At 41.6% G+C, this 14,786-nt stretch overlaps 1 protein-coding gene across 1 annotated transcript; it reads left to right on the forward strand.

Moving 5' to 3' along the window:
- Nucleotides 1-4,961: 4,961 nt before the first annotated feature.
- On the forward strand, nucleotides 4,962-8,355 carry LOC104597200 (weak chloroplast movement under blue light protein (DUF827)). Its single transcript, XM_010258640.3, has 2 exons — nucleotides 4,962-5,745; nucleotides 6,683-8,355. The coding sequence occupies exons 1-2, from the start codon at nucleotides 5,479-5,481 to the stop codon at nucleotides 8,186-8,188; spliced, it is 1,773 nt and encodes a 590-aa protein (XP_010256942.1). The 5' UTR covers nucleotides 4,962-5,478; the 3' UTR covers nucleotides 8,189-8,355.
- The last annotated feature ends 6,431 nt before the right edge of the window (nucleotides 8,356-14,786 follow it).

Consider the following 14,786-nt stretch of genomic DNA (forward strand, 5'->3'; position numbering starts at 1 on the left):
CTCAAGTCCTCCATGTGCTTCACCACCACTCCCATAGCCTCGGCATCTCTCTGAGACCTCGCCTGCCTGACCCGTGCAAAACGAGCAGCCTCCTCGGCAGCACGAGCAGCCCCTTCAGCAGCTCGCGAAGTCGTCTCAGCAGCGCGAAGAGCCTCTTCGGCAACTCGCGCCTGCCTCGATCTTCTCTCCACCTGGGCCGCCAAGGCGTGAATAGAAGAGTTCACCTACCAAAAAGAACCGAGTGATCAAAAGAACCAACAAAACGAAAGCCAAAGAGCTTTAAAAAAGGGAGATCACTTACCACCATGGCATGGGAAACGACACGACAGGCTACTTGATGCAGAGGGAGATCAATCCACGCCGCGACCTCCTCGGGGAAAATGGCCTCTTTACTCTTTTGAAGAGCATGGGTCGGTGACAGCACACTCCTGAAATCCCCCGGGGCCCCCGAGCCTGAGGGCCCAACTCGCGTATGAGCAGACCCAGAGTTAGCAGGAGCACCGGAGTATGTAAGAGCCCCTGTGTAAGTAGTCTCAGCATAAGGGACCCCTGCCGGCTCCTGCATTGTTGGAACCATCTCGGGCTCCCTGGGCAGATCTTCTGACGGATAGTCTGGCACCTTGGGCTCCGCATCCCGGGGCAGCTCGGTGCGAGTTCGCTTGGCAACACGCTTCCTCCTCTTCATGCCTTGGAACAAGTGCCTACCACAGGTCCCTCGAGAGTCCATCACACCTGCGAAAAGAAGTTCGCCATTAGTAAAAAGCAAGAAAGATAGCAAGACAGAATCTCTAAGTGAAGATCCTACCCGAGCTCAAGCCGGCCGCAATGAGCTTGGCCTCCGTCAGATACTGTTGACACTTCAGCCCATGCCGCGCCCATTTCCAGAGGCCCTTCGCCGTCTCTTTGTCAAGCGTGACCCCAGAGTCAGGAGCGGTCATCCCCCACCCGGTCTGAAACGGCCACCCCAGCACACTTCGCACCCCGAAATAGTCCCGCTTCCACGTCGGGACCTTGTTGGGGAGTTCATGTAAAAGCTTAAAGCCCGGGTGAGGAGACAGGTAATATGCCCGCCTACGCCCGGGGAGGGGACCCGCTTGCTTCTTAAACATTAAGATTGAAGAGAAGATCTCCAAGTCCAAAGGAAAGCTCTCTTCGCAAAATAAGGAGATTGTCCCCACCAAATTTCGAATGGAGTTCGGGTGAAGCTGGCCGACCGTCACGCCGAAGTCGTTCAAGACTTCGACAAGGAGGGGATGGAAAGGTAATCGCAGCCCCGCGGTGAGCTGCTCCCGGAATATCACGATCTCATCAGGACCGTGTTCCCAAGGAAAGCTACCCGAAGGTATGAAATAAGCGTACTCCCCGGGTAAGTTATAGTAGGTAATAAGGGATTGGAGCCCCTCAGGTGTCATGGTCGAAGGGCCAAACTTGTCTAACATCCGACCCCAACGAGAGGTGGACGCCAAACTACTCGAAGCGCCTCGGCCTACGAGTTCGAACTCTTCCTCGAGCTCTACCTCCGGCTCGCTAGAGCTATCAGGGGATGCAACTCGGTTCGTAGAACCTGCATCAGACCCACTGGAAGGACTATCTGAGCTATCCAAGCTAGACATCGGGGAGTAAGATGGATTCCAGGAAAGTACTCACCCGGAAAAAGGTTGTAGATCACGGGAGCTCGGACGAGCAAAAAAACCTTGAACGCGAACTGAAAAAACCTGGATGCGAGCTGAAACTAGGAGGCAAGCTCGAGAGAAATACAGAAGTGACAGTGACTAGGGTTCCCCCCCCCCCCCCCCCCGCTATTTATACACAGTGATCGAAAAGTGACGGCTTAGATCAAAGCCAATCCGACGGCCCACAGTCGCACTGACCGCACGTCCCCTGAGACCGAGGCGTGATTTGCGCACGTCTTCCTGAAATTGATAGAGCGCCGACGCACTTCTTTTCGAAACTAACGGAATGCCAGCGCACGTCTCCTCACAATAAAAGCGGCAGCGACACATTTTCAAATTTGAAAAGACGCCTGTTGTCGCGTCTCCTAAGTGGTGTGCTTTTTGAAATTTCAAAATAAAGCACGCGTCGTCGCATCTATCAGCGTTCAGGCAGGTCGGCACGTTTCCTGCCTTTTGGGCACTCGAAGAAACCCAAGGAACCCTGACAACGCACCTCGCGCCATCAAAACCAAGATTCAAAGTACATGGCAAATCTACCTGATACCTTGCGAACTCCCCACGCCAGGGCAAGACCCTTAGCACGAGGAGTGGGGGACAATTGATGAAGGAAGATTTGGCCCGACCTCGCAATCACTCCACGTGGCAAAAGCAAATAGCTCGACACTTAAAACAACGCACCTAGGGCGCAAGCACCAAAGAGAAGAAACCAGCCGTCCGAACTCCCTTCGAGGAGCCTGAACTCCCTACGAGGAGCCCGATCTCCCTACGAGGAGCCCGATCTCCCTACGAGGATCCCGACCTCCCTACGAGGAGCCCGACCTCCCTACGAGGAGCCCGACCTCCCTACTAAGACCTCGAACTCCCTACGAGGAGCCCAACCTCCCTACGAGGATCCCGAACTCTCCCTTAGGCCCCGAGCCACACAAGGCAGTGACCCGAACAGGCCCGCCTCATGGTAGTTCGGGACACTCCCCTATCCGAGCTCAAGACTTCACCTCGTTCGCCACTTCAGCACTTCGCTTCCGAGACGCCGAACTGAACAAACGTACCATACCCGACACCGAGGAGGACCGTATACAAGGGCGGCGCATCTGACTGACTTGGGATCTGACGCTTGACAGCCGCACTTCAACGGTCACCTACCACCGCCACCTGCCACCGTCATCACCAGTCGCAGAGATGGCTCCGACAAAAGGGAGCAGTGGCGGTTCTGACCAGCAGAGGGGATGACACTCGAACTGGCAGGAGACTAGAGGTAATCATACCCGACCTGACAGAAGCTTAGGAGTGAGTGCACGGGGTGGCTATAAAAGGCTCCCTACCCCCAAGAACAAGGTATGCAAACTTTGCGCTATCTGGTTTTATCTTGCCTTTGAAGGATTCTAACTTGAGCTTCGGAGCCTCCACACCGGGTTCCCCCCGGAGCTTCCTCATCTTCTCTGTTTCAGGTTCCCCGCAATTCCGTTCAGAGGCAAGGCCATTGACAGCTAAGACCGGCCGGATTGCGCACCATCACATCACAAATGCTAATTGCCTCTGGTTGGAGGTTGAGTGTGTTCTTTTGACTTTATGCCATTTGTAGAGATTTTCTTGAGCTATTTCACTCTTGGTGCTCGTGATTACTGCTTTGCACAGCAAGTTAGTTTGTCTTACAATGTTGCTTTCTATTACTCTTCTTGTAGTCTGTTCTCCTTGTAATTGTAATCTGACCATTTTATTAATGAAACTTTGCCTCTTTGGCTTAAAAAAAATGTTAATTGAAGGAGAAGCACTGTAGAGAGAAAACTGGTTCTTTACAAGTGCAGATCCCATCCACAAGCCAGTCCTGGGCCACTTTTTTTTTTGAAGAAGAAGAAGAAAAAGAGGAAGAAGAAAGGCTGTTTAAAGCAACAATTCATTCATATTTAATCATGGAGTTAGAATACATCTCTTTATTAGCAATGCAATTTTATTTGCATTAATGCAAAGATGAAAATAATGAAAATTCTGGTTAATTTTGTTTTGGGATTTACTTTATTGTGCTTCATGTTCAATTTTATATTACTTGTACTGCAATTTAAAAAATAACATAAAATTTAAAAATAATAAATCAGAATTTGCGCCCAAATCATTGGAAGTACATAAATTTAAACTGCAATCAAACGCAGCATGAACCATGTCCTTGAAAATCTGGAGTGAAGGACTGGGTTGTGGAGGTTGGTTGTAGAAAGAGCAAAGTTGACAAGCAGATGGGCTGGCCCATTAACCATCCTAAGAACCCAATTAATTGAGAAGTGAGAGAACTTCTTGACAGTTGATAGTGGAGCCTGCAAAGCGCAACAACAGAAGTAGTGATGCGTGAAGGAGACAGCAAATGCAAATCGTCCTCCACCTTCCACTCCAGACTCCAACAGACGCTTGATGATTGATTGAGAATCTCCTTCTAACACGAGATAGTAGATGGGTTGGGGCCGCTGGGGCCAGGTCCATCCATAAAATGAAAAAATCATTTATGTAGAATCAAAAGGAACCGCTTATCTTATATTGTGGATTATTGATGTGGATCCGATCAATCATCAATGGATGGTGTTGGGCTTTGGCAATTCACAATTGGCAGGGTTGAAGTGTCGCCGTGTCGGTCGGCTGAGAGACTTGAGGCCCTCCTAGTCCTACACACTTGACACTACATACAAAGTAGAGTACTCCACATCTTCGGAAGTCGTGCACTGAAAACCAAAGGACAATAATCCAACGGTCTATTATTAACGGATGCATATGCCCATCAATCACCCTTACCCCTTTTTCTTTTCTTTTTTTTCAAATTCCATCTTTTACGAGGGCATTTTCGTAAAGAAAATTTCTATCCAACGGTCGCTCTCGCTGATGTTCTCATCATTCTTTCATCTGGACTCAAATAAAACAAAAAAAAAAAGGTAAAACCTCTGAAAGAAAAGAAGAAACGAGAGGAAAGCTTTGGGCAAAAAGTAAAAAGTAAAAACGGTCACCTTCGCTTGAATGATGATCTTATCTTCATCTGCCAAACATATCTTTTATCTTTTTCTAATTCTACGGGAACGGCTACTTGGTAATTTGCTTTTTGCTTCTCCTGTGGATGTTCTGTTGCCATCCCACATGTATATTTTATCAGTCAATCGACCATCGTCGATTTACTACCACCGCCCTTTGATGTAATGTAGTAGACTAGTAGACCTTTTAGGCTTTTACTTGGAAATTGGAGGGCCCACTTTCGGACATTTTACATCATTTTCTTTTCTTCCCTATTTATATTTATATGGTTCCACATCACACTGATACACCATAGAAGCTTTAAGCCTTTAACATACTTCCTATCTCGGCGGTGCTGGTGCCGGTGCCGGTGCGCACTGCTTAGATGTAAGTCATCTTAACTTTAAGGGCTTTACTGGAAAACACATTTTTCGAATTACCACCTAGGATCCAACGTCTCTCCTCTTCCAGTCCTCGCATCAGACAAATTCATAATATCACTGCAGTAGCCAGTAGTGTGGTATATCCACTTTCCAGTATTCCAACAGCTTTCCTTTCTTACTGTCTCGCTGCTCTTACTCTGTATTGCCGCTGCTTTACTTTCCCTCACTTCCACTCCACTATCTCCAACATCATCAACGCTATCATCTCTCTCTATGCTTTCTGTTTCGGGGATACTTTTTTCTTTCTTTTCCTCCCATTTTGTCTTCAAAACAATGACCCTAATAATCTAAACTAGAAGAGGGCCATTCGAATCGGCTACCATTGTTGAGTGTATTCATACTTCTGCTCATTCCCTGAACCTTGCTGTTCAACTGCAATGGACCAACCACCGGAATCCTGCACCCAACTTGTTTCACCCACATCCATTGCCCCAGATTCAGGCACCAAAACTCCACCACCCCAAACCCCAAAATCTGGCACCAATCAAACCCTCGTTTCCCAGAATGCGCAGGACAACAACAAGGGCACCAGTTTCAGGGCCGAGATCGATACGTCTCCGCCGTTCGAGTCCGTAAAGGAGGCCGTTAGCCGCTTTGGTGGTAGCGGTGTTTGGAGACCTCCTCCCAAGCTCATTCAATCTGGGGTATGAGTTTTTTTTTTTATTTATTCCTTAATTAAATATTTCATCTTTGTTTTTACCAAAGTAGAAAAAAGAAGGCACATTGTCATTCCTGCTCTCTTTTTCAATTTTCATCCGTAAAATCTTGAGTATCATGAATTTATAATTTATATTTTGTACTTTTCTCCATTTCTATTTCTGACGTTATTCGGCTGGGGAAGTTTCACATGTTTTAATTTCATTTCTATTTAAGAAACAAACTATTTAGTATGTAATTTGAAGCTTTGTTATGAGCTTATGATAGAGTAAATGTAATTCCCCTTCCTTTTCCAGTTCCAATTGTTTCTTTTTTACATTGCTTAGATATATGGTTCTGCATTATGAGATCTGCGTTTGAATTTACTGAGTTTCTAGAAATATTTAAATAAAAAAAATTTCTCCTTCTAGAGATAGCAGAGAAAAAATGCATGCTACATTCTGCTAATTCCAAGCTTTTAGGCATTCCACTTAGTCTCATCTTAAGGATATGGCTTAGTTGAGTTGTGGATACCCAAGAAGGCCTAGATTGTTATCTCTACTGCGCCTTCATTTTTGTAAGTGTAAACCTGGATATACTATGTATGTTCCTCAGTATCTATGATACTCCTAGTAAGACTGTAGTTATGGTAGACTTGCATATAACAGCACACCTGGCAAAAATGCAGGATGAATGAAGCCCATTACTGTAAAGAACTTTGTTTGCTTCTTATTGTAGAAAATATCCTCATCTTCACAATTTACTTCCACATGTTTTCCTAATTTTATTTGTCTAGATGATCTCTTAATTGGAAATAAATGAGAATGGCATAACAGATAACACACTGATTGTACACCAGTGTACCATAAATACAAGATGGATACCGTTAATTTACTCTTAGCAAATAACTGTTTATAACAAAGAGGACGTTTCTGTCATATGCAGCATGGTCCCGAGGAGGTTGATATAGCAAAAGTAGAGGAACAAGCTGTCCAGTTAGAGAAAGATTTGATTGTCAAAGAGCGGGAAACACTAGAGGTCTTAAAAGAACTGGAATCAACAAAAAGGATTGTTGAGGACTTGAGGTTGCAGCTCCAGAGAGAAACATCCCAAGGAGCTGCAAACCTGGATTCAAATTCAGATAGCAAGAAGATAAATATAGGTGCTGAAGAAAAAGAAAACCAAAATCCAGAAAATGTTTTAGGGATGCATCAGAATCCAGTGGAAGGTGTGAGCCTGCATGCCTCTTCGTCTCCAGGTACAATATTAATGGAATTAAAGCAGGCGAAGGTGAATCTAAACAGGACAACAAGTGATATTGTTGAAATTCGTTCTTCTGTTGAAGAATTCAACAAGAAGATAGAGAATGAAAGAATCTCACTAGAAAAGACTCGCGAGAGGTTGACGTTGAATTCTGCCAAGATATCTTCTCTGGAGGAAGAGTTAAACAGAACAAGGCTCAAATTACAACTGACTAAAGATGCAGAAATTAAGGATGGTTCTGATAACCCAACCGATATTTCAAGGGAGCTCCAACAATTAAATTTGGAGGTTGAGAAGTTTAAGAAGATGGCAGAAACTGCTCAATCTGAAGTTTTGAAAGCAATGTCAGAGATCGAACAGACAAAGACGAGTATAAAAACAGCTGAGATCCGGATGATTGCAGCCAAAAAGATGGAGGAAGCAGCTAGAGCAGCTGAAGCTGTTGCCTTTGCAGAGATCAAGGCTCTAGCAAACAGTGAGAGCTCATCTGGGGTTTTCCAGCAAAATCCTGAAGGAGTAACTCTTTCTTTTGAAGAGTATTCTTCCCTAACCCACAAAGCTCAACAAGCTGAGGTGCGCTCAAAGAAGAAGGTGATAGATGCCATGCTTCGAATAGATGAAGCAAATATATCTAAGATGGAGATATTAAAGAAGGTGGAGCAAGCAGCAGAAGAAGTTAAAATCAGTAAAATGGCTCTTAAAGAGGCTCTGAACAGAGTGGAGGCTGCAAATAGGGGGAAGCTTGCTGTGGAAGAGGCTCTGAGGAAATGGAGATCGGAGCATGGTCAGAAAAGACGCTCAGTATACAACTCTACCAAGTTCAAGAACTCCTACCCATCTTACCATCGCAGAGATTCAAGGCTGCTTGATCTAAATGGACTGAACATGAGTATTGATGGGTCAAAGCCTGTCTTGAGACCAACCTTGTCAATAGGACAAATATTGAGCAGGAAGCTGCTTCTCCCAGAAGAGTTTGAAATGGAGGAGAAAGATAGCATTGAGAAACCAAAGATGTCACTGGGTCAGATGTTAAGTAAAAAAAGTGGTGTTCTATCTCCTCCTTATAAGCCTGTTAAAGAAGGAAATGCTCACAAACAATTTTCTGCCAAGAGGAAGAAGTTTGCTTTTGCCCGGTTTTCACTCCTGTTGACGAAACAAAGTAAGAAAAAAAAGCAGGCACTTAAGTAAACTTACTTGGTCGTTTTATTTGTCCATCAACTCTTTTGTAATTTTTGTCGTTCGTTTATTTCCTTCTAGTTTGGACAAATTATGGTTATTTCTTTATCATCTGTTTGTAAAGATGTTTGATATACTGTTATATTTTCATATATATTTGTCATTTCTCAAAGCTGGTATAGAATGGTGCAATGAGAATGGGTATTCCAATCCTCAATTGAACAGTTTCCTGATGCGCAGCTACATCAAAACTAGTTGTAGACTTGTAGAATTCTATCCCCCCCCTCACACACATACAAAAAAAGGAAAGGAAAACAGAAAATAAAGAAAGGAAAGGAAAGCACTGTGACATAGCCAGTTATCACCTGTTGAATGTCGCTTGACCTTGGGCAGGGGAGGAGCTGAGGAGCTGCTAGTAAATTCCAAGTCCGTAACTGTATGCGATGATGCCAATGTCCGTAGTGTTTTTTTAATCTCACATCGAGATTGGTGTTATGCATGAATGATGACGCCTGTTCAGAGTACCATCTTTAATTAGTGGTAACCTGGGATTCATCATAAGTTGCTCTTAAAAGGTAAATTCTAACTGAATGCTAATATCTATTAACTATGATACCAATCTCATGGAATTTTGATCTCATATTGAGATTGGTGTTGTGCATGAATGATGACGCCTGTTCAGAGTACCATCTTTAATTAGTGGTAACCTGGGATTCATCATAAGTTGCTCTTAAAAGGTAAATTCTAACTGATTGCTAATATCTATTAACTATGATACCAATCTCATGGAATTTTGATCTCATATTGAGATTGGTGTTGTGCATGAATGATGATGCTTGTTATGACTTATGACAGGATTCTTTTACAGAGTAGCAGAGCCAAATCATTAAATTCTACATTCCAGCTTGCAAAAAGCAAAATGAATACCTTCCTTCTCTACCTTGGACACCCTTGGTAAATAGGAATTCAGGTATTGAATTCTATAAATATGAGCTGGTTTTGGTAATATTATCCACAAGTTTTAGAGATGGAGAACAGGAGGTGATTATGGGGTGCTATGTAGTGTGGACCTATGGCATAGATGAATCCACACTACACCACCACAGAAGAATCGTTCTGCCCTGTAAATAAAATGGGTGGACGGTAACCACATTACACCCTTATAGGCGTTCTACATGGTGTGGTTACAGTTCAATCCACACTGTGTTTTGGTTTCATATATCTCACATACAACATGTGAGATAATCTACATTTTTAATCAATAATGAAAAATATGTTGTTTTTTAGGTAATACATATAATAAAAAATAATACAATTTAACTATGGCAATGCAAAATAATGCATTTTATTTATAAGATGAATAATTAAAAAAATACTGAAACCCATTTTATAAAAAGTAATAAAAAAATCTAAAAATTAAGAATAAAATATATGCATATTTGGTAAAATGTATAATCATAAGTATTATATTAATTAATATAAATCACTGTCTTCACCTGTTAATTAGATACTAATAATTGATTAAAAATATGATAAAATCAATAAAATTGATAAATTTTTAACATATTAAAAATATTACAGTGTGGTGTTTTTAACAAAATAGAATAGTGTGGAACAATCATGAGATAGTGTAGATCAGTCCACATTACAGTTCAACCAAACATAAATTTAAGGTATGTCAAGTTTTAAAACGCTATATATCTATGATTCTATAAGTAGGTCACATCATCACATCACGTATATACATGGACCTTACTAGTTTATTCTTTATATGGAAGAGAAGCATCTCGGGCATTTTAGCACACCATAATGAGTAGTGTTGTCCGTAGTTGTTACTTGTTATCTGTATTTACCATGAATATACTGAATATAACCTGTGCAATAAACTGACTAAGCTCATGAGGAACTTGTAAACAGAACAAGCTTTTGCAATTATAAACTACTTACTAGTGACATCCTAAACTAAGACTAATGAATCAAATTCACGACTCGAATGACTAAAATGCTGAATCAAATTTAGCACTTGGTCATTAGTGATTAACCAAGAACTTGATGAATCTCTAATAAAACTACGGAATCCACAGTTTGGTGAACGTAGGGAATTAACAAGTTTAGCGAACCCCAGAACAGAAGGTAGCTGTTAAGATGGTCTATCTGGGTCAATTAATGCTAAATACCGGGGTCATATGGAACAACCAGTGGACGGTCCAATGACAATGTTTGAACTTTAAACCACAGAGAAATTTCCTGGAACTTTCAACAAACAACTCGACTCGTTTCTTGTTCATTCATATTTCTAATTCCTTGTGATGATAAAATAAGTAATGCAACATGCTTCACGAGTGGCACTGTGGCACCAACGATATAAAATGACAGGCTACAAATGTCTAGTGGTTACCCTTTACAGGGACCATAGTCTTTATGTCGGAGGGTCTGAATGTACATGACCTGATGTAGCCAAACTCTTTTTGTCACATCTTTGCCTATTTAGGTCAAAATTCAGGGTAATAAGCCATCAGCCATCCTATGATTCCCAGTTCCCACTTGAGAGAAGCCTGCATCCCCTTAACTTGCCACCTGTCCCATGTTTTAAGAATCAGGGCCCATCCCTATTCTGTATGGGCAGCTGGTAGACCACTTACGCCAAAATTTTAGAATTAGCATGTCTTGGGTTATTATAACCATTCCATTTCCATTTACTAGTTACTGAATCAAAAATTCAAAATTGGATGATGGAAGAAAAAAAAAAGTTGGCTGTGCTTGGACGGTAATTGGCATTTTCCCATTCAGTTCAATGTTGAAGAGGATATTCAAGCTCTGGCTAGCAATTCGAACACTAAGTTAAGCAACGTAGGGCCTGTTTGGTTCACAGGAATAGAGGTCCCGAATCAGAATCGAAATTCCATTTTCATTTCTGTTGGAATGACATTCTTTCATTTGAGGGAATGGTCATTCCCTCCCTCTCTCTTGGGAATAAAAATCCATTCCTGTCAGTTCTGATTCCAATTCTAATTCTAGTCTGAATTAAACAGGTAAGGGGAATAAACCATTTTGATTCCAATTCTAAAGGATTCTGGTTCTGATTCTGATTTCAATTCCGATTCCAATTATGAACCAAATGGACCCTTAATGACAGACTGGTTTGGACCCCAAATTTTAATGGTCTTTTTACTATTTCTTCGGCTTGGAATCAGGTTAAGAGCTCAAAAAACACCCTGATTTAGCCCAAGTATGTATGGAATGATAGACTTCCGATGGGCGATGAAAATTGAAAATAGCAGTATTTATGTGGCCGTTTATGCAAGGCCTAATTGCAGTGGATAAGTCTATCAAAAGATTTGGGGTTTCCTTGGCCTCAAAATGCACTTGTTGCGGGACCCCAAACAAGAAAACTTTAATAATATCTTATCAATTGGTATCCTTGCTTCAAAATCTTGGAACTTCTTTGCTAATGCTTTTGACATCCAAATTCATATCTCCTCAACATGTTCATGACCGAGTTATTGATTGGTGGCACCTGTGTGACAGAAAGTCAGAAATAGTCAAAGAAGCCAAGTTCTCAAATTAGTCCCCTTAATTCTTCTTTGAGAAATTTGTGTGGAGGGCAAAGCTACTACCACTAACCAAGTTACAATTCGCATAGAACAGTGGCTGTTTGAGCTGAATAAATAGGACCCTCCTCGGGTCATTGATAGCTCCTGCACCATGAGTATTCATGTTTTAGCCAAAAACTTAGTCCAGCTTAGGTTAGGGAGATATGGGTTAAATGAACGGCACCCTAACGCACGGGGCTTCATTAAATTGAAATCCCGGTTTAGGGAGTGGAGGAGGCATTATCCGGAATTGTAAAGGAAGATTTTTAAGCTGGATTTCACTCTTTCCATGGCCATTGCACTTCGATACAAGCTCAAGTCAAAGCTCTATATGACGGTCTTCAACTTTGCTTATTGCAAAGTTGGGTGTTGTTGATACGGCCTTCAACTTTGCTGATTTATGAGCAAAATTGGATGTTGATACGGCCTTGAAAGCAATTTTTCAATCCATTAATGATCTACCCAATCATATGAAACAGGTGGTGAATAATGAATTGACTGGTTTATACATTCTCAAAAGCAATCTTTTTTGGATTGGGCTGAATGTGAGGTAGGTGAGGGAGAGAATATACATTCTCGAGTTTGGGGTAAGGCGGGTTATGTCCTCCCTCCCCTGTACGGCTGTACTTTCTCAGGTTTGGGGCATGTTGTCTGTGCTTGGTTTTCTGTAAAATAACGGAAAATAAATTATTTTCTTAAAAATGGCAATAAAAAAATGATCTATGTTCTTACTTTTCTTGAACTTTGGATTAACAAGCTGAAGCTTTTGAGATGTATACCGGTCTCACAAGATTTGAATGAAGAGGAGCACAAATGCACAGTCATGAATCAACCCTCTAATCGAAGAATGATTTACATAAAAATTAAAGAGATGTCATTTTCTTATAACTCACTACTCTTTCTTAACTGGAAAACGTTGGTTTTTGAATGTGACTAAAATCATGTCAAAGTCAAGAAAACAGCTTTACACTCAGAGGGTTAAAAATCGTTTGATTTCACTTTTCTTTGGCAGAGACAGGGCCCATTCTATTAGCGTAGCTTTATCCTTCTTACTGTATGAGTCCCATCTGGTGTATGAATCTTAATTGTTATCTTAGTTGTTCTTTGTTTTGGTTTTCATTGTCCATGTAGGAGTTTGTATCCTAATCGCAAGAGGGAGCTAACTCTATCTCTATATATATCTTGTAATGTTCGATTGAAAAGACATACAGAGAAAGAAAATCTTTTCCTTCAAACTCGAGTGTCTTAGTTTATCACATTCAACCCCATCTATGAGTTCAAAACCTTTCTAAGAAGTATGGTTGAATGGTTTAATTGATTAAGAATGATGAAGGTGAGATTCAACATTTCAACCCCAAGTTTGGAATTTGATCTCCCAATCAACTTTTTAAGTTTTTATTTCAGAGAAAATTACATCTACACCTTTATGTTTTTGGAGAACTACACTGAATTCTCTATTTCTGAATTATGTTCTTGACATTTATGATTTTATTTTTCAAAACAAAAGAATTTCCAAATCAGCAAATTAAAGTGCAAAATCATATTACTTTTGCTGATGTTAATAGTGATAGTATAGGATTTTGGATCGGAAGCTCTTTCACTTAGAGTCAATACCTACCCCCACTATTCTTCTAGTGAGATCAAATTGGCACCGGCGGCCCACAGCACCTCCTACCCGTGTATTGGGAACATCTCTCCATGATAAGTATTCGAGATGCTCCTCATGCATGACGAGATGTGCATGTGGGAGCGCCAATGTGATCTCTCTCTTAGGGATCGGCTCTAGTATTGGTGGACTGCCCATGATGGTACCAGAGGGGAGTCAAAGCCAACATATACATTGGCCCGATGAGTTGGGATCTTCTGCCAACAGAATATATTCCAAGTTCCAACCCCTGCCAACATGATCCGGCATTATACATCTCACCATGAGACTGAGACCCACCATAAAAGTGGGATCTGGCAGGTATGAGATGTGTGGTGTTAGATTGTGTTGATAGGGTGTTGGAACGTATTTTGCTGGCAGGTGATCCGAATTCCCTTGGCCCTTCTTATGCTGTGTGGTGAGTACATATCTGCTCTTCGTGGAGTGCTTCTCACACTAATCTCACATGGTATATTTTAATCACACATTGGGAACATTTCTCATACTTGTATATATATTGTTATTTATGGGAATATGTTCTTAATGCACGGTGAGATGTGTTGTGAGGAGCACTCAATTGGGAGCAAATCCGAATTGACACATATGGTAGGAATTAGCTTTTTATTTGAGAAGAAATATGTGCAACCCTGGTCCATCATTGAAGATGATGATATTGATCTTTTTTGAAGAAGAAATATGTGCCCTTCGTATGCACCTCTTGCTGTGTTATCAAAATTAATACTAGTGTTTTTGAACTGTCGTTGACCTGGACAGTCAAACCAGTTGGCCCGGGAACCATCCAGACAGCCGGTTCTGTTTCACCCTCAACCCATTCCTTGGCCAAAAACCATTGATTTGGTTAGTGATCCACCGACATGAGTGGTTGAACCGTTAATTCATTTGACCCATTTAACGTTTTTGGCCATATTTTTATTTTATTTTATATATTTTTAAAATTTTCAGTTGGAAAGGGCCATCTGTTTGAATCGGATGGTTGAATTGTCGACCCAAAACCAATGACTAGAACAATTCTGGTTCTGGGTCAATTTTAAAACCTTGATTAATACTAATAAATCAGTTTCTCATCCTCTTTCAGGGGTGGGCGTTGAAGATAGCATTATCCCTCCAGCTTAATTTCTAGCATAGTTGTTGAAAGTAATGCAAAGTTTATATTCGACCTTGTGTTAATAGAGCATAGTGAACCACTGGTGCTAATGCTACCAAAGATAGCAGCAGGGGTAATTTCTATGCTTTGGTAGTGGTAAGGCCAAGGGTTCTACCTACAAATAGTCGAAAGACGTTAGAGGCTCAGATATGGTCTTTCAACAGTCAAATTAGCTAAGGGCTCAAGAGGGTCGAGGTCTCAAGAAAG

This window comes from Nelumbo nucifera, chromosome 2 (genome assembly GCF_055504915.1).
Source record: "Nelumbo nucifera cultivar China Antique chromosome 2, China Antique-T2T, whole genome shotgun sequence".
Taxonomy (NCBI): domain Eukaryota; kingdom Viridiplantae; phylum Streptophyta; class Magnoliopsida; order Proteales; family Nelumbonaceae; genus Nelumbo; species Nelumbo nucifera.

What these genes read in the sequence shown, in the direction of transcription:
- LOC104597200 (XM_010258640.3), top strand. Translation starts at nt 5,479, where the DNA reads ATGGACCAACCACCGGAATCCTGCACCCAACTTGTTTCACCCACATCC. An exon ending in CCAAGCTCATTCAATCTGGG is followed by an intron (nt 5,746 to 6,682) that starts GTATGAGTTTTT and finishes TGTCATATGCAG; the next exon opens with CATGGTCCCGAGGAGGTTGA.